This window comes from Pseudorasbora parva, chromosome 4 (genome assembly GCF_024679245.1).
Source record: "Pseudorasbora parva isolate DD20220531a chromosome 4, ASM2467924v1, whole genome shotgun sequence".
NCBI lineage: Eukaryota > Metazoa > Chordata > Actinopteri > Cypriniformes > Gobionidae > Pseudorasbora > Pseudorasbora parva.
Genome location: NC_090175.1, coordinates 4,959,395 through 4,980,308, shown reverse-complemented (window position 1 = coordinate 4,980,308; position 20,914 = coordinate 4,959,395). Strand labels below are relative to the sequence as shown.

Sequence of the window (20,914 nt, the reverse complement as noted above, 5' to 3'; positions counted from 1 at the left end):
TATTTTATTTACTTGGCGACTTTTATTATCATTCAAATTTGGCTGGGTGGTTAATAACATATTTTTCTGTGGTGTGACAAACTCAGATCACATACTTAATTTTGACTTTACAGGGTCTTTAGTATGGAGGTGTCACGGTTCATCTATTCATGGACTCATTCTGTCTCTGTGTGTGTGTTGATTGTGTTGGAGGCGTGGTCACTGATTACTGCCAATCTCATCATCACCACCAGCTTCACCTCATCTCACCTGCCTATATAATGTCTCCTCACCCACATTTTGTTGTCAGTTCGTTGCAGAGAGTCCTGTGTCTCCCTCGTGTGTGTATGTTTCTGGTGTTTGTTTCCCTGGAAGTTTGAGTTTTCGGTTTCTGGTCCTGGCTTCACCCTTCGTGGAGGTTTGCCCATTGAGTCTATGCGTCACTAGTCACCTGTCTTCGAGATCAGATCTTCTGCCTGTCTCTACCTGCTCAGGACTCTGGTTCTATGCCCTGTGTTATGGACTTGATGTGCGATCAAAACTTGTTATTCTGAAACTGTTGTTACTTGCATTTGGATCCTCTTGCACTTATTTTTGAGTTACCCTTGTGACAGAAGGATTAAATAAGATTGAATTTATGCATTAATAAGTAAGATTTCGTATCTTGGATCACTGACAGTGCACAACCAGGTTTTACGTTTAAGTGCCAAATAACAATTACTTCAACACAATATAGGGTTTTAAAATATGAATTTTATTCACAGATATAAAAAAATGAATAAATGATGAGGTGGGCTTCAGAATTTACTCAATACACGGCAGCCACCGGAAGTGCAGAAAACGTCTCGGTTACGTATGGTAACCCTCGTTCCCTGAAGGAGGGAACGGAGACATACGTTGGGTGACCGACGAATTGGGATCACTTCTTGGAGCCCCTATCAGCTTTGAGATATAGAAAACGGGCTAATGAACATTGGCGTGCGTGCTTTTGCATATCGCATATCTGTTGTTTTTCACTGAGGAGCCGAACTAGTGGCTTGGCCTGCAGTGATGGTACAGCAACTGTGGCGACGGGATGTACGTCTTAACCGAGACGTTCCCTTTCAGTCGGTCACTACAACGTACGTCGGGTGTCCGAAGAATTGGGATCCCTATGGAAAACGCCACAGTTACTACCACTTCCAGCGCCCTACCGGGGTCTCTTGGACCCCGTCTGTACGGGCGGGGAAATTCCTGCAGGGAGAGTGACACTGCCATCCCGCAAGACCCAATCAGTGGACTATTGGATAACGCTGGGAAAGCGCACTGAGACGGCTCACCATAGGGAGCCGTACCGTGAATCATACACATATGGGACCGCCGTGGGGGTCACAACCTAACACAAGTTCCACCAATGCATACGAGGGTTGGACCTGCCATCAGACGCTCTGCCACGTCTGACTGCCGCTGGTTGCGGAGGACTCTACAGGGTTCGCTATTCTGGGGAACTCGACTGGAGCATATAAGCGCACGTATCCGTTCCATGAGGAAGGGAGTGGCGCAGCAAACCGACACTAGAACGGGCACTCCGGTGCTACCGACTATGGGAAGTGAGTACACGGGAAGATACCGGTTCTACACTTAGGCTATAAAATCTAGCGAACGTGTTGGGTGTCGCCCAGCCCACAGCTCTACAAATATCTGTCAGCGAGGCGCCACGAGCCAGCGCCCAGGACGAGGCTACACCCCTGGTGGAGTGGGCTCTAATCCTGAGCGGGCAGGGCACATCTTGGGATTCATATGCCAAGACAATACCATCCACTATCCAGTGGGCCATCCTCTGCTTGGAGACAGCCTTTCCCTTCTGCTGGCCTCCGTAACAGATGAAGAGCTGCTCTGAGGTCCTAAAGCTTTGCGTTCTGTCCAAGTAAGTCCGAAGGGCTCAGAAGGGGGAGAGAAATGCCAGGGCTGGGTCTGCCTCCTCCGAAGGCAGTGCTTGCAGGCTCACCACCTGGTCCCCAAAGGGAGTGGTGGGAACCTTGAGCACGTATCCAGGACGGGGTCTCAGGATTACGTGAGAGTTGTCTGGCCCGAATTCCAGGCACGATTCATAGACCAAAAATGCTTGCAGCTCCAACCCATCTTGCAGAAAGGAAAGCACGGCCCTGACCGAACATCTTCGGGGGTCTTCTCAATGAGAAGAGCACCAATCGACGAACAGGTTCCACTTCAACGCATAGCTGTGACTCATAGAGGGCGCTCTAGCGGAAGTGATGGTATCTACCACATCCTGTGGCAGATCACCTAGAACCTCCACGTCCCGTCCAGGGACCAAACATGGAGTTTCCAGAGATCCAGACGCGGGTGCCAGAGGGTGCCCCGTCTTTGAGTCAGGAGGTCCTTCCTCAGAGGAATAGGCTAAGGAGGTGCTGTCGCAAGGAGCACTAGTTCCGGGAACCATGTCCTGTTGGGCCAATACATAGCTACCAACAGGACCTGCTCCTCGTCCTCCCTGACCTTGAACAATGTCTGTGCAAGAAGGCTCACTGGGGGAAACGCATATTTGCGTAGGCCCCGGGGCCAGCTGTGCGCCAGAGCATCCGTGCCGAGGGTCCCCTCGGTCAGGGAATAAAACAGCTGGCAATGGGCCGTGTCCAGGGCGGCAAACAGGCCTACCTGTGCGGCCCCGAAGCGGTCCCAAATCAGTTGGACCACCTGGGGATGGAGTCTCCACTCTCCCGGAAGCACTGGCTGTCGTGAGAGCTCATCGGCCGCACGATTGAGCAGGCCTAGAATGTGAGTGGCAGGAAGTGACCTCAGATACTCCTGACTCCAAAACAGGAGGTGGCGGGCGAGTTGTGACATGTGACATGAGCGTATACCACCCTGTTTGTTGATGTACGCAACGGCCGCAGTGCTGTCCGTACGGACCAGAATGTGCTTGCCCTGGAGTGGTGTCTTGAAACGGCTCAGGGTAAGATGAACTTTTAAAAACTCCAGCCAGTTGATGTGCCATTGCAGTTGAGGCCCCGTCCACAGACCCGAAACTGCAAGCCCGTTGTACATGGCACCCTAGCCGGTGGATGAGGAATCCGTGGAGACAATTGCATGCCTGGATACCTGTTCTATAGGGGCACCCCCGCCTGTAGAAATGCAGGGTCCGACCACGGGCTGAAGGTTTGGCGGAACCTCAGTGTACTAAGACACGGAGGGACCCGCTGTGCCACACCCACCTCGGGACTCGGTCGTGTAGCCAGCCTTGAAGCGGTCTCATATGGAGTAATCCGAGCGGCGTGACCACATGCCATATGCCCTAGGAGCCTCTGAAATTGTTTCAGTGGGACCGCTGTCCTGCGTTTGAATGGATTTAATTCCTCTGTGAGGCGTGCTGTCAGAGCGACCGAATCCAGCTCCATACCGAGAAAAGAGATCCTCTGCGTGGGGCAGAGTTTGCTCTTCTCCCAGTTGACCCAAAGCCCCAACTGGCTAGAGTCAGCCAGTCGTCGAGGTAATTGAGGATGCGAACACCCCGCTCTCTTTAATGGGAGCAATGGCCGCCTCCGCGACTTTCGTGAAGACACGGGGCAACAGGGAGAGCCCAAGGGTAAGACCTTGTACTGATATGCTCGTCCATCGAACGCAAAGCGTAGAAACGTTCTGTGTCGAGGGAGAATCGAGACATGAAAGTATGCGTCCTTCAGGTTGATCGCTGCAAACCAATCTTGGGGACGGATGCACCTGAAGATGCGTTTCTGTGTTTCAAGATCGGCCGTAACCCGCCGCTTTTCTTGGGTACAATGAAGTACAGGCTGTAAAAGCCGGTCTGCATATCGGCTGGAGTGACCGACTGCGATCAAGCACCGGGGTGCCCTCCTTCGACACCAAGGTGAAGTGAATGCCCCTGAACTGAATCTGGGTGGACTGAATCGCATAGCCGAGTCTGATGGTACGGATGAGCCAGCGAGATGGGCTGGGGAGCGCTAGCCAGGCCCCCAGCGACTGAACCAGCGGGACCAACGGTACCACAGAGGTACCCGCAGCGGGGCAGCGCCGTGGCATGCAGGGATCCGACCTGGACGGCAGAGGTTCCCCCCGGCCCTCCTCCGGGGGGAGGAAGTGGTGCTGCTGCCACATCCTGTAGAGCAGACTCCTCCATCTCTGGGTGGCCCGTCTCAGGATCTCTTCTGACGATGTTGCCTCCCGGCTTGGCAGCGGCCTGAGCGGGCTGGACGTCCTTCCAGCGGCCGGCTCCACACCTACGCCAGGGTGGAGGCTGCTGCTGGGCTGTGGCGGGAGCGGCGGTGGACCGCTGGGGCAGGATGTGCCGGATGGCCTCCATCTGCTTCTGGGCGGCCAATAACTGCTGGGCAAAGCTCTTGACCGCGTCACCGAACAACCCAGCCGACGAAATAGGGGAGTCCAGGAACTGGGTCTTATCGGTCTCCCTCATATCGGCCAGGTTGAGCGGGCGCTAAACGGTGCTTTCCACGACCTAGTCAGCTCCTCATGGGATCACTTCCGCTTTATACCCACACAGCAGGGCGGGGGGCGATATGCAAAGCACGCACACCAATGTTCATTGGCCCGTTTTCTATATCTCGAAGCTGATAGGGGCTCCCAGAAGTGATCCCAATTTGTCAGTTACCCGACGTACGTCATATTGACCGACTGAAAGGGAACTCTGCAAGACCCACCATCCCCATGTTTAACAAGACAGGCAAGATGCCCCCACTCCTTAGTATAAGTGATTTAAAATTAGCATAAACGGTTTCAGCTTAACTAACAAAAATGTTTATTTTACTGAATCACACATACTTATTATTCTGTAGAGGTTTTTTTGCCAATACATGACGTCAGTATGAGGCTCATTCTAAGAATGAGTGTTTTGTGGACCTGGTGTCAATAAAAGCTTTTCTTTGACGAACAAGGAAGTTTTCAGCCATGAATATATAATCAAATATTATATTATAATCAAAAGCTCAAGGGAAAGTTGATTTCTCAGTTCATCACCCCTTTAAATTAGCCAAGTGTGCGTCTTTCTCTGGAAGTCAGAAGAAAGCATGTGCTGGAGAAGCGAATGCAGATCAGAAGCGTGCAGTAATGAAAAATACAAATAACCCAAAAATAACCTGGAGGGAATATTCTGGGAACTTTCTCTTTAGGATAAAAAAAATACAACCAATAGAGAACGTTCCCAGAACGTTCTTATTTGGTTTTCCACAAAAATATCCAAACCGGAAAACTTCATATATGTACAGTGACTCATGACAGGAAATATAAGATCAATTTCTCAGAAACTATTGAGTGATAAATGATCTTAATACTTTATGAGCTTTGTAGAAGGATGTTGCAGAAATAAACACAGAAACTCACATCCTCTTTCTGACTATAAACCACTGAACAGTTCACAGTAGACAAATTAGCAGCAGCATGTACTTAAATGCACTAAGCAAAACTTCCTGAGCATTTCTGAAGTGTTGCATTGACTCACCGTGAATCATGAGCAGAACGATCAGAGGAAGAGGAGGAGCCATTCTGACTGACATCACTATCAACACCTACAACAAATGTACAGTGGATTATTTTTCAGTTTTAATGTTGCATGAAACATAATAAACACTACTTTATTTATTCAAGAAAATGACAGCAACAGTCATGTTTGCACTACATGAGCTTGTAACTGTCCAACATCTTTCCTTGACCCGTTTTGAATGACAGCACATTATAGACAGTAAAACACTGCCAGAATGATGCCCTTTATTTTCATGCTGAAAGAAATATTATAGAGCACCTTAGTTGACTTTTGTGTCAGTGCACTGTTGCAGTAAATGATCAGGCTGGAACCAGCATTGGCGTTTTCACCAGTGATGGGAATAACGGCGTAATAGATAAAAAGCCTATTTTTTTTCAGTAATTAGTTTCAGTGACAGTTAATGAAAATAAAATGTGGCGTTACTATAATTGAGCTCACTGAAGTCTTTTTTATTTACCCGAGCAGGCGGACATGCAACCTGTGTGTGTGTGTGTGTGTGTGTGTGTGTGTGTGTGTGTGTGTGTGTGTGTGTGTGTGTGTGTGTGTGTGTGTGTGTGTGTGTGAGCCTGTTTATGTGGTTTATGAGGACACAAATTTGTATAACTACATGGGTATTACACTGGTATTACACTATAAATGTGGTTTATGAGGACATATCAAATGTCCTCATAATTCAAATGGCCTTAAAAACATACTAAATGATGTTTTTTTTTGAGAAAGTAAAAATGCAGAATGTTTCCTGTGATGGGTAGGTTTAGGGGCAGGGGCAGTGTAAGGGGATAGAAAATACGGTTTGTACAGTATAAAAACCATTACGCCTATGGAGAGTCCCTGTAAACCACATAGACCAACATAGCCGACAACCAGGAGTAGTCAGAGCGATGACATGTCAACGACTTCAAAGGTAGCTTTTGCAAATTGGAAGTTTGAGCACTAGTGTTGTAGTCAAGCCCACCTAAACCGAGACTAAGACAAGACCAAGACCAAGGCATGTCCCCACACTTATGATAAAATGTGGAATATGCATATGATTGGCACTTCTCTCGTATGTGTGGGTGTGTAAGTGGACCATGAGAGAAGTTTTGATCAAATAATCAAAAGGCATTGCAGCTTTGTGGGAATTAATCTTTTTCTTCTATAAGCAAATAACACTTAACTTTTCGTCAATGGGAGGCACTGAAGACGACATGTCCATATTGTTTTCAGTCTATGGTGGACATAAACACCAAACTGACACTGACAGAGTTTTGTTTTGTGAAATGCGCTCGCTCCCATTTTAAAACTCAAAGTTCCATAAAAAGGCTAATCTCGATGAGGTATTAATCTTAGACACAGTCCATTATGTCTTAAATCAATGTGAATAACAGGAGGTGGAATATGTATCATACAGATATGCATTATGCTGCTTAAGCAAATTATTTGATATTATGTACCTATTTTTCATTTTAATTTTGAAAATATTATTGTGCAGCTTTATTGTGCAACAGCAAGTAAAATAAACCCTGCACTTTTTAAAAGACCATTTTTTTTTTTTTTACAAAATGCAACGAAACAGTAATTTTTGCTTATCTCACGTTGATATCTAATATTATGTATGATCTCTTATCTTGATGTTTCTTTTGTTCCAACTGGTTGAATTGTTTTAGGTGATCCACACACACAAAAAGGTTGAAAACCCCCGATCTATAAACTTATCTCATATTAATATTTTTTAGACCATATTAATTGTATACACAATTTAAAAAAGGTAATAAAGGCTATTATAAATATAAATTAGTTATATCAGGGTACAATGGGGCTAAAGCACACCCTAAAAAAATGTGCTAATTTTTCAAAAAAGTTGTGCAAAAAATCTCTAGCAACATTTGCAGTATTTTATGTTCATTTAGATGAATAACATAATTATTGTTCAGTTATAATTAAAATGTTAATATAAAAATATTTTTAAAATACAGAATCAAATTTTTAAGTAAATAATCTAAAAACACTGAATGAATGAGATCCCATCATAATTGAATACAGTTTTATCGTTGCAACAACTAAATATATTTGTATTATATATTTTTATTATAAATATGCTGTTACCTCTAAGATGGACACCCAAAGTAAGATATTTACCATTTGAATCTTAACCATGTCATGTCAATAAATGGAAGTATTACAAACAGAGAGGACACGGAGAACTGGGGACAGTGAAACACAGAGTTTATTGAGCTGAACCAGGATCAGTTTGAGGTGAGTGAAGGAAAGATGAATCCGGGCAGAATGACAATAGGGTAATATGATACATCTTTCTTGCAGATGAATGGTGGAATGGCAGACCGAGAGACTGGAGCGCTGGAGCGATGGAGACGAGGAGCCAGAAGACAAGATTAGGAAACAGTCGGGAGACAAGGAGACACAGGTAAGTATACAGGTGAGTCCGTGGTAGTGAGCATAGGCAGTAGCATGTGCAAATGAGACCTGACAGTGACTGAGTGCGTGAGCGGGGCTTAAGTGCTGGTGTTGATTGGTGTGCTGATGGAATGCAGGTGCGTGTGATCAGTACTCTGGTGACTGGGAGCATGGTGTCTGGGAAAGGGTGGAGCCTGGCGTGCTTGTAACATTACCCCCCCTCTCCACGGCCATCTCCTGAGGGCCGAAGAACCCAAACGCGGTGGTGGTCTACCTCTACCCCGGGAGCTCTAGATTGGTGGTAAAGGCGTTCTTCAAAGATTGGAATGCTTCGGTGGCAGATGGAGTCCAGGACAGAGACTTGGGCTTACCACGGAGGAGGCTGGTGAGAGGACTGGAAATGGTGCTGTACTGATGGAGGAATCGTCGATAGAAGTAAGCAAAACCAAAGAATCTTTGGAGCTCTTTAACAGTGGAGGGAGTTGGCCAGGACCGGACGGCTTCCACCTTCCCCTCGTCCATCCAGATGCCACTGCGGTCGATGTTATACCCGAGAAACTGCACTGAGGGTTGATGGAATGTACACTTCTCACGCTTTTAGGTACAGGTGGAAGTCCCTCAGGCGTCGGAGGACCTCCGCAGCATGGTGACAATGTTCGGCCAGGCTCCAGGAGTAGATAAGGATGTCATCAATGTAGACCAGTGGTTTTCAAACTTTTTTAAGAGCGACCCTCTTTATTTTATTTTATTTTAATGTCGCGACCCATATGCCTACAACCATTTACATTCAAATAAGTCAAGCCAAGCATAACAATACTTGTATACAATGGGTCATTTGAGTGTATTCTCCATTCAACCACTAGATGGCACACATATTCAGCTCAGCTCACTTTTCCACACAACCGCTTTTGATCCTTGATGCATTCGCAACGGAAAGTTGATTCTGCACTAATTTGATAGCTAGGCCTATATATGGGACCCTAATAACGGGTTAACCGTTAACCAACAAGAGTTTTGAGAGAGAGAGATAAAAACAGGTATGTCATGTATAAGTCGCATTGGATTAGCCTAGAAACCTAGATGCATCCTAGCGGCAGCAAATTTAATCTGACCGCGAGTGTCGTCTAGCAACTCTCAATACCCTTCTGAACTGTATGAACTCTTGCCAGGCCAATCACATCGTGTATAGAGTCGGTGGGCGGGGCCATAATGACGATGGCCGAGTTGCGTTTGCGTGCTTCTAGTAAACACAGAAACTGGGGAACGGCGGTCTTTCGAATCAGCTTTGATCGCGACTCTGGAAGAGTTGGAGTTAAGCTTTTCTCTGAGAAAAGAACAAAGAATGGCACTGAAGTCATTCTTAAAAAGGGAAGATGTGTTCAGAGTTTTGCTAACCGGATACGGCGAATGTTTAATCTATCAACAAGCTCTGCTTCACCTTCATTGCTCTGGTTGGTTGTAGCGCTATCCTATCGCGTGCAGAGGGAGTTTGAAAGACAACTGTTTATCCCGCCCCTCGGATTGAGCTGTCAATGGTGAGTTTCCAGACCAAACATCTTGATGTGGGTCTGGCTTGTCAGGCTAGCATTTGATTGCATTCAGAAATAATACCAGTAAATAAAGCGAAATAATATACACTCCAAACATTAAATACTACAAACACAGGTTATTTTAGCTCCCCTCACTCCACAACAAATCCTTCAAATTTAAGGGTATTCAGAACAGTAGGCTATAACTATATAAAGCCAAAATGAAATAATTTAATGGGGAACTGAAAGTAACCAGCGTTGGACTCACGTAGCCTAACTTCCTCATTTGAGTCCAAATGTTTCCATATTCGTGATGTATTTGGATGCTAAACCATTACTTATTATAGGTTTTGGCTACTTAACTGCGCTGCGGGACTAGATTTGATGGCTGAGTGTGGGCGGTAAGGTACTCTCGTGTGTGTGCGAATTTCGGGAGAATAAAACTATTTGCATGACTATACCGCAAAATAAAAAGAAAAATCTAAAAAGAAAACATCTAGAAACAAACGATTTACGGGTGGAGGCAGAGTATAACACGTTTTTGCTGCGTTGTGCAATGTAACCAGAATATTGTTAAACCAAGCCCATGTTTATTTCTAGAATGCAATGGCCAAATCGATGCATTTAAGAGAGAATCCACTCAAAAGAGTTTTTGTGCAGTGCTGAATTCTTTATGCTGAAATCCTCTGATTATAACAAAGAAAGTTTAGACATTTTGAAAGATTCATTCTGCAGTCATTTTTATTGATAACAGAGCTTTGTGAGATCGCATTGAATTGAGATGATCGCTTTTTTGAAATTATGAAGGTAGCGCACACTTTGCGCGTATTCTGCCACGCCAAACCATGCACATGCTTGATTTTACGTTAAATTACTTGAAATAGTGTCATGGACGTACAGTAAAAAAAGATTTTTATTTGTATGCGGACAGGAGTGGGACAAAACATGAATGTTGCAAGCGGGTGTCTACTTGGAAACACCTCAGTGGAGCAGTGCTCACGCTGAATGGCAATAACTGTTGGCTTCTACTGACTATTTAAACTGAGCTGTGTAACTTTTATATATTAGGTTGGCTATTTTGTTTTGATAATGAACTGACTGCAATGTCAAGTTTGCAATGGCATCGCAGTTCGCATGTTGTGTGCGTGTGAGGCGCCTGTGCGCAGAGCAGAGGAAACAAATAGAATCTGTAATGGTCATACAAATAATAAGAGAAGGACATTGTTCAAAATTGTAAAAGTGTTTACTTACATTTTGTTATTGTAAAAAAGCCTAAAGAAAACAAGATTGGCTTTCTGTCGTCTGGGTTTCTATTCCATGAACTTGTTTGGAGGAGCGTTGCGCCTCACGATAATGAACCAGTCAGCAGCAACTGTTGCACATTTTTTTCCCTTTTTTGTGTCAATCTGTTAATTAAATAAAATGAAATTTAATTCGAATATATTTAATGTATTTATTCCTTTTATATAGGCCTATAGACTGATTTTATGCAAATTACTCCAATTTTCTTAATTGTCCTGGTGACCCATTTTTTAAGTCTTGCGACCCACCACAAACTCATGGAGGAACTTCCGGAGCACCTAATGAATGAAATCCTAGAACACGGAGGGTTATTTTTGGATAAACACACATTGTCTGTGAGTTGCTTTGCAATTACAAATAGAAAATGAAATGTCCACAATGAGCAGATTTGAACAGGTGTTTAACCTTGAGGTCCATGAGCGTCACCTATGGTCGCCACGGAGAGGCATCTGTGGCTGAACCTGGCGGACATCGGGGGGAAAGAAAAGGCTTTTCTCCTTGATGCCCCGGTCTCGCCCGTCCGTCGAGGCGGTGGTGGGAAAGTTCAGAGAGGCAAGGGCGCGCTCAGCGGCATATAGAACGTGTATTCCGCTGAGGTCCGGGGCGGCGCCCAGGCAGGAGGGTGTCCCTGGCCCTTCGAGATCCGAGGATCATCGATTGGGCCAACGCAGCAGCGTAGCCTCTCGGGCGCCCCCTCCGTGGAGGAGTAGGACGCAGAAGAGGCAGGACACCCGCAACAGGAGGAGAGACATCGGGGAGAAGAGCCGCTTCCAGCGCCGGAAGCGGGGTGGTGAGTCTCTGCCCCCGAGGGCGCGGAAGTGATGTAAGGTGTCCCCTCCTTTGTTTTTCTGTTGTGTTTCTTTTCTCTCCCCGGGCGCGCTTCACACCAGGCCGCGCGGGCCGATGATGAGCGGATGTGAGACTCTGACGGCCTGCCAGGCCGGTGTGTGCTCTGCCCGCACACAGTGCATCGTCTCTGGGAATAGCGGGATTTCGCGGCCGCCTCCAAAATCGGCCTTGTTTGAGAATGAAGCGCCCCACCGTCAGGTTAGTGCGCCGAAGCATGCATGTTACATGAAGCGATGAGGCACTGAAGACAGCGGGTGAGTCCCCTTTTAGGGCAAACATTCTTCTTTTTAATGCCGTATGTTTGGACTCTATGCTTCCCTGAGGGATATTTTGTCTACAAAAGATGAAGAAAAGTGTAACAGTTGGAGAAGTGGGCCTGTAGTTCCCCGGTAAAGGTGGCTAGAACAATGTGTTGTATAAACACAGTGTGTTTATGTAGGCTGTATGTTTGCTAGTGTAGCAACAGTAGTTTATAAGGCTGTTTCTCTTCTGGATATGTGTAATATGAGCAGTTGAGGCCACCGCACATGCCGCGGGCATGTAGCGGCGATATAAACTGACGTATGTTCTCCTGGCGAACGTTTTTAGCTGTAGCCACCTCTGGGTAGCGTTGGCACCTCTGCTAGTGAAATTTCTAGATGAATTTGTGAGGTTAGGCTAGCGCATGAACTACAGTAAGGTCTGTCCCAGCCCTGTTTAGGGCCGTTGTTTGTGGGATTATCAGACCGATGCTAGTGCATCAAGTTGGCCTAGGCTGTTGATGGGATGAAGGTGGCGTCTCGCGGTGGCATATCACCCTGGCAGTTGCCCCGGGCTCCTGTCGGTAGTCCCGCAGGAGCTTTATATCCCTACCCGGACTCCCCGCAGTAGGGTCGTCCGGCCAATGCCCACCCCCCTTCTGCATTTGGGGGTTATTATTAATGCATAAAGGTGTTTAGCAGAATGAATCGCGACTCAGCCAGTGGTCGTGGGGACGGGGTAGGCGTCTCTTCGCGGTGCGCAGTTAGACTGGTTTTGCTAGCCCCGCCCCCCAGAGCTAGTGCGGCCGCCACTTCTGGGGGCCCCCCGGCTTGGTTCAGGAAATGGCCGGTTATGTGTGTGTTCAATATCTTTCACTTTTTGCTCTGTGTCTTCTGCTTCACCTTTTAGGCTCGGGTCGAGCTGTACTTCGCAACCATCTGAAAGCATCGGTTGGTAGGATGCTCCCCTGGAGTCGAAACACTGTCACGGCTGATGCTCTTGCGCGGACGGCGGACCGCTGGACGACCAGACGGCCGCCCTGGAGGCAGGTGGCGTAAGTTGTACTCCCCTCGCTTTAGAGGGTTCAAGGCGCTTTATGCTGAGTGCACTGCTGTGGGCATTGTGTTTTAGGTCCACGCTGGTAGGCGCTGCCTGAGAGACTGCGCCGTCGCAGAAGGCTGCTATGGGCCGCTGGGGCGGACCGACTATAGAAGGCTGGCTGGCGGGAGACGCCAGCCGAGGCAGTCCGGGCAGTTAACTCTGGGTCAGGTGGTAGGCCTCAGTAGGCCTCCCTGCGGGTGAGTTCCGACATCGTGGCCCATGTGAGCGGGGAGGGTTCTCCCCAACGATGTCGGCTGCAGCAGAAACCTCGTCATAAGTAGGCCCCTAACGGCCTCCCTGGGGATGAGTCCCCAGGTAGTGACTGGATACCCAGTCCTCATCAGCCAGCAGACAGCCACTGTCAGCCCGACTTTGAGGGCTCGCTGAGTTTCAGCACGCCTCACATGGCGTCCCCTGAGGGGGTGACCTAGGGTTCCGACCATTGGTTGACAGGATCTAGGCCGCTTTAGGCCTCCTGTAGGGTGAGCCCCGGGTCCCAGGTCTTGCAACAGTGTGCGTGGGTGCTAGCCAGGCGGCTAGCATAGTCTGCTATCAGGGACGGGCCGCTTCAGGCCGTACTATGGTCGTTTCCCGGCCCTGCGGGGTTTCCGGTGGGATTTGCCATCGGATAAGCACCGTATGTCACCAATCTAATGGGGAACTGCCATTCGGCAATAGGCCTCTCCGGGCCGCCCTAAAAGACCGGACTGTACGTAGGCATCAAACAGGCCTCCCTGGAGGCGAGCCCCGGGAACACTACAGCTCCCAACAGTTTGCACGTTGGCTGGCAGGAAGTAGGCCGCTCTAGGCCACCTGAGGGTGAGCCCCCGAGCTGGGACGCTCGGTAGGCCAGTGTATTATGCTGTCAGGCCTTTTTGGGCCTTTTTGGGAGGGATTCCCGGACCAGGTCTCGGTGACAAGCTAGCTATTAGCATGGGTGGCTTCTGGAGCTATAGCCTCATGAGCCCCCTGAGGAACCAGTAAAGCCACCTGCCTGCAGGTCGCCTGAGGGTGAGCCTCGAGCTGGGACGCTCGTTAGGCCAGTGTATTATGCTGTCAGGCCTCTTTGGGCCTTTTTGGGAGAGGATTCCCGGACCAAGGTCTCGGTGACAAGCTAGCCATTAGCGTGGGTGGCTTCTGGCGTTATAGCCTCATGAGCCCCCTGAGGAACCAGTAAAGCCACCTTCCTGCGGCTCTTAACAGCTAACAGCAAACAGCTAACACTAACGGTGCTGGGTGGAGGCGCCTCATGGCCTCCCTGGAGGGAAAACGGTTCCTTGGAACGGGAACGTATAACTGGCTTTGGGCTGACAGCTAGTGGCTGCCCGCCGGTGGGTCCCGGCCTGAGCCGGTATAACTCAAGGGCGGGCTCATGCCCTAGCACAACGAGACTCCGTTTCTGCTGCGCAGTCCCTTCAGGACAGGGGACTGGCGAGCCTACAGCATGGGTTACCTACCAAGCTGGCTTAAGAGCTCCCCTCACTGAGGGTCATCTGCGAGCTTACGGCAGCTTGAGTCTGATCAGACGGGCAGGCCCCCCTCGGGGCCTCCCGGGTAGATCAGTCCATAGGCCTTTTTTAGGCCTCCTGAGCACCCCTGTAATAAATGTGCTCTGTAGATCCTAGGATCGAGCAGAAGAGACTCCCCTCGATGGCAAGGGTAAGAAGCACTAAGCTGAGTACTGCTCTCCAGGATTCCCATCTCCGAGTTCCGGTCTAAGGAGGACATTGCCAGTTTGCAGTCCCTCAGTCTGGATGCTCATGAGTAAGAGCGATGTCCGGAGGCTCTGTTTTGACAGACAGGGTTGGCCAAGCTGGGGTGTCCCACAGAAGTGATGCCAAGTGAGGCCTCCCTGGTGGCATTCGGTGAAGGTTTTTCCCGAACTAGTGACGGCTGGTGGCGCCCTCGGGTCCCCTAGCCACATTCCCTTAAGGGACCCCTTCCTTCGAAAGTAGTAGGTCCCAGGCCCTCGAGCAAGCCGAGAGTAGGAAACCTCAGTTAAAACTTGTTTAGGTTCTCTCTTAGGCATATAGCTTGGGCTATGACCGTAGGGAATGATGTCACTGGCAGCCTGTGTGGCTAGAGGGGGAGTGGTTCAGACTTTCCGCGAACACTCGTCCAGGCAGTTCTCACTGCCAGTAAGCATGGCAGCGTGGCTATATCCTTCCCCGTAGCGTCAGCTGACGCAGCGCGAGTTCCCTTTCGAAAGGGAATGTCCCCGGTTACGTATGTAACCTTAGTTCCCTGAGAACAGGTGACACTCATGGACTTTCTCTTCTTCCCTCGAGAAGAAGGCCAGGTGAGAGTGGAGCGTCCTCAACGGAAAACGCTCGCAGTTCGCGCAGGAGGCCCCCTCGAGAACCTCCCGCGCGTGCTCTTCCCCCAGGCAGAGCACACAAAGGGTGTGTGTGTCCTCAGGCGTAAGAAACCTGGGACACGGATCAGCGCACTTCCTGTACGCTCCCTTAACCTTGCGTGTGCACTTCATTTTACGACTTTCCAGCGAACCAGACAAAACAGTCCCTGAAGACCAAAGGATGTTGTCATGTTGGCACGGTGCCTTTTTATACTTCCTGGTCGCACGGTGATGACATCACCAGCTGCCGACGGTCAGTAGGATTGTGATTTGATAGCGATTTCAGACACCTGTCACGCTGAAGGCGTTCCCCGTAGCGTCAGCTGACGCAGCGCGAGTTCCCTTTCGAAAGGGAACTGTCTTTTGGACATAACTTTGCTTAGTGGGATTGTTCAGGAAACAGACACACTCTGTCAGTTTAAATCTAGACTAAAAAAACATCTCTATACTATGGCATACACATAGAAAACATTTAATTTGTATTATTCAAATCAGTTAAATGATTGTTAGGCTGCATTTGAAGGTCCCGTTCTTCGTGATCCCATCTTTCAAACTTTAGTCAGTGTGTAATGTTGCTGTAAGAGATATTTTATTTAACAGAAGTTCCCTTTCAAAGCCTACAGCGAACAGCCGGTTTGGACTACACCTCTGTACTTCCTTCAGTTCCTAGTTTATAGCAAAAATCTAGCATGAATTCGATCTCAAAATAATTAATTAATTAAAAGCAGTTATTGCTCCATCACCTGCGTGACATTATTAACTAACGTGGTTGAACAAAAGATTTGTGACAACACCGTTTTGGGAAACAGTCGTCAGTAGCTAGTTGATTTATTCAACGATGTGTACTATGGTAGTTATGCAGTGAGTTACGTTACTGTAAGGGAAATCGCTGACCCCGAATTGCAATGAAACTACAAATAAAGGATTCTCCAGCCTGTGACAGCATTCTAAGGTATGTTCAGTTAGACATGTAGCCAACACATATTCAAGACTATCTGTAACAATGCAAAACTATCACATAAAAAACAAGTTTTTCTCAGATTAGTTGCTTCATTCATTTATGTAATCGCATCCTGTCTGCAAGTCCAAGACTTAAGTTTACAAACAAATCCATGGTTAAATGAAGGACGAGCAAACAGATGTGCAATGTCTTCCCCATGTGAACTGGATATGCATTCATAATATGGGAATCCAAATTAAGCTTGTGTGATATGTTTACCGCTTAGAAATTCGATGCATTGTAGCTCTGTGTAGGCCTATGTCATGTCAAGCACAAGACGGTGGGCAGGGCTACAGAATCAGGCATTGTTCTTCTTCTGTTGAGGCGGTGCTTCACCACACGATTATGTTAAGGTGTGGCATATTCTGTATATTGTGAGGCATATTCATATTCGTTTGCTGGGTCTGGTGTTTTCAGCTCTGAAACTTACAGGATAATCTTATATTACTATGAACTTTTATATATCGAAAGGTCAAGGGAAAGTTTATTTCTCAATTCATGATCCCGTTAAAAACGTATCCCATATAGGTTATGCTATGGAAATAAAATAAAAATTGTCTCCTCCCCCTTTATTTGTGATCACAAAAATTATCCGAAAAATGATCCGAAAAATGATCCGATCTTTTTACTCAATATCGGCAATGTGATCCGAACCCAGTTTTGTGATCCGTTACACCACTAACTGAGACACACCTTAAAGTCTTGTATATCAAAAACCAATGAACATCATCATTATTACTCAGGGAAAAACATGTGACACATGCCCCAAACCTTAAGTTCATAATTCAAGCTCTCAGTTCAGATCTACTTCATTACATACATATTTAGTGTCCTTATGTACGGAGGTATCTGTAGTGTGCAGATTGTAACCAGGATACGAAACCACTTTAACTTTTGACCTCAAACCTCCATTTGTGACAACTAGCCCCTTTCTCCCCATTACACATTTGAATCTAAAGATCGATCAGTAAACGATGCTCTTACCTGTTTCTCCAACACTCATACCAGTGACAAATGAACAGAATGAAACCAGCAGCGAGTTTAATGTGGTTAACAGCTTATATTTAACAAAAGGAAATGACACCTCACCTAGCACCTAGAACCTTGACTCACTGGGGCCCAGGTCAGGAAGCAGACAAACTGGCTAAACCAACCGTCTGCTAGCTGTCTCACGTCACCAAAGTCAGCTAAATCCCAGCACATAGAGACTCTTTCACCTAGATATTATCACATAGAGACTGTGTCTGTTCCCCGAATTAGTAAATACAAAAAACCATCAAAACCATTCAACAGTAAAAATTTAATTGATGTCCAACAAATAAACAACAGATATAATACGGATGAACAATTGATAAAGCTTGGGTTGCTGAATATTCGATCCCTTTCGCCAAAAACGCTTGTTGTCAATGATATGATTATAGATCATAACTTAGATGTGCTGTGTTTGACAGAAACCTGGCTAAAACCTGACGATTACATTACTTTAAATGAGTGCACCCCCCGAGATTATTGTTACAAACATGAGCCACGTCTGAAAGGTAAAGGGGGAGGTGTGGCTGTAATTTATAATAATATTTTCAGTATTACTCAGAAGTCTAGTTTCAAATATAATTCCTTTGAAGTTTTGGTGCTTTATGTAACACTGTGTAGTGTAAATGATAAATCCCTTCTGACATTTGTGTTGGCTACTGTATACAGGCCACCAGGGCACAATACAGACTTTATCAAAGAATTTGCTGGTTTTGTATCGGAGTTAGTATTAGCTGTAGATAAAGTACTAATTGTTGGGGATTTTAATATCCACGTAGACAATGAAAAAGACGCATTGGGATTGGCATTTAGAGACATTCTAAACTCTATTGGAGTTAGACAACACGTATCAGGACCCACTCATCGCCTTAATCATACTTTAGATCTAATAATGTCACATGGAATAAATGTTGATACTGTTAAAATTCTGCAGCAGAGCGATGACATCTCAGATCATTACCTAATATCATGTATACTTAATTTACCTAAGGCTGCAAAGCCATCCCCTCGCTTCAAATATGGCAGGACGATAACCGCTGCGACTAAAGATTGCTTTGTACATAATCTTCCTCATCAGTTCCATCTCCTCAGCATTACAGATAGCCAAGATGAACTTGATGCTGCAACCGAAACTATGGACTCTATCCTTACTAGCACTTTAGACATAGTTGCTCCCCGGCGCTTAAAGAAGATTAAAGCAAATAATCCAACGCCGTGGTACAACGAGCACACTCGGGCCCTTAAAACAGCAGCCAGAAAAATGGAGCGCAGCTGGAAGAAAACAAAACTAGAGGTTTTTCGCAATTTGTGGAAAGAGAGCATGATTGCATACAGAAAGGCCATAAAAACTGCTAGATCTGCTTATTTCTCATCTCTTTTAGAAGAAAACAAACACAACCCTAAGTATTTATTCGATACAGTGGCTAAATTATCAAAAAATAAAGCTTCAGCTTCTGATGTTTGTAAACAACACAGCAGTAATGACTTTATGAACTTCTTTACTAGTAAGATTGATAATATTAGGAATAAAATTATAACCATGCAGCCGTCTATTACAGTATCACTTCAGACAGAGCATTGTAGGGTCACTGAGGAAAAATTACACTCATTCACTGCTATAGGAGGAGAAGAACTGGCTAAACTTGTAAAATCATCAAAATCAACAACATGTATGCTTGACCCTATACCGACTAGGCTATTAAAAGAGATACTTCCAGAGGTCATAGATCCTCTGCTTAATATCATTAATTCATCTTTGACATTAGGATATGTACCGAAAACTTTTAAGTTGGCTATAATTAAACCACTTATTAAAAAAACACAACTTGATCCTAAAGAATTAGTCAATTACAGGCCAATCTCGAATCTACCGTTTCTATCAAAAATACTAGAAAAGGCCGTGTCTTCACAATTATGTTCTTTTTTAGAAAGAAATGGTATATGTGAGGATTTCCAGTCAGGATTTAGACCGTATCATAGCACTGAGACTGCTCTAATTAGAGTTACAAATGATTTACTCTTATCATCTGATCGTGGTTGTATTTCTCTATTAGTGTTACTCGATCTTAGCGCTGCATTTGATACTATCGATCACAATATTCTTCTGAATAGAATCGAAAATTATGTTGGCGTTAGTGGAACTGCTTTGGCATGGTTTAAATCGTACTTATCTGACCGTTATCAGTTTGTAGCAGTAAATGAAGAGATGTCACACCGATCACAAGTTCAGTATGGGGTACCGCAAGGCTCAGTGTTAGGACCGTTGCTTTTCACCCTGTATATGCTACCACTGGGAGATATCATTAGGAAGCATGGCGTTAGTTTTCATTGTTATGCTGACGATACTCAGCTCTATATTTCCTCACGCCCTGATGAAACCTACCAATTCACACGATTAACAGAATGCATAGCTGATATAAAAAATTGGATGAATAGTAATTTTCTGCAACTTAATTCAGATAAAACTGAATTTTTAATTATTGGACAGAAAAGCTCCACAAGTAGTAACCGAGAATACTGTCTAACACTTGATGACTGCTCTGTCAAGCCCTCGTCGTCTGTGAGGAACCTGGGTGTGCTCTTTGATACCAATCTTTCATTTGAAAGCCACGTTTCTAGCATCTGTAAAACCGCATTCTATCATCTTAAAAATATATCTAAATTACGGCACATGCTTTCAATGCAAAATGCTGAACAGTTAGTACATGCGTTCATGAGCTCAAGGCTAGATTATTGTAATGCTCTACTGGGTGGTTGCCCTGCTCGCTTAATAAACAAACTCCAGCTAGTCCAAAACGCAGCAGCTAGAGTTCTTACTAGAACCAGGAAGTATGATCATATTAGTCCAGTTCTGTCAACACTGCACTGGCTCCCTATTAAACATCGCATACATTTTAAAATCTTGCTTATTACTTACAAAGCACTAAATAGTTTAGCTCCCCGGTACTTAAGCGAGCTCTTAACGCATTATACCCCATCACGTCGATTGCGGTCTCAAAACTCTGGCCAGTTGATAATACCTAGAATATCTAAATCAACTGCAGGCGGTCGATCATTTTCCTATTTAGCTCCTAAATTGTGGAATAGTCTTCCTAGCATTGTTCGGGAAGCAGACACACTCTGTCAGTTTAAATCTAGACTAAAAACACATCTCTTTACTATGGCATACACATAGAACATTTTTAACTTTCATTATTCATTTCAATTGACTGATTGTTAGGCTGCATTAACTAGGTCAGCCGGAACCGGGAACACTTCCCATAACACCTGATGTACTCGTTACATCATAAAAAGAGTGACATCTACGCTAATGTTAGTCTCTCTGTTTATCCCGAGGTTTATCCCGGATCTGGGCCCTGTCCGGATCGGATGGTGGACCTGCCTGGACATGACCAACGCATCCTGGAGTGTCTGCTGAGCCGTGTCAAATGGTGTCTCCTCCGAATTTGCCTCACTGGCACGACATGCTCAAAACCCGTCTTCGGCGCAATAATTCCGATCTTTCATGTATTCATACTCTTGTGTAATTGACGCCCCATCCTAAATAAATCTGTCTCTTCCGTGATACCCTGAAAATTTTGAATAATCCGATCTAATATGATTTCCGACCTGTAAGGTTGCCA

The 20,914-nt window shown here is 46.0% G+C and overlaps 1 protein-coding gene across 1 annotated transcript in view; it reads right to left on the bottom strand.

Annotated features, from left to right (window-relative positions):
- LOC137072735 (B-cell receptor CD22-like) overlaps positions 1-5,504 on the bottom strand; it is a 34,564-nt gene extending 29,060 nt beyond the window's left edge. Inside the window, exon 1 of the mRNA XM_067440660.1 lies at positions 5,450-5,504. Coding sequence (XP_067296761.1) covers positions 5,450-5,504 — 55 coding nt within the window. The remainder of the gene's footprint in view (positions 1-5,449) is intronic.
- Positions 5,505-20,914: the final 15,410 nt, after the last annotated feature.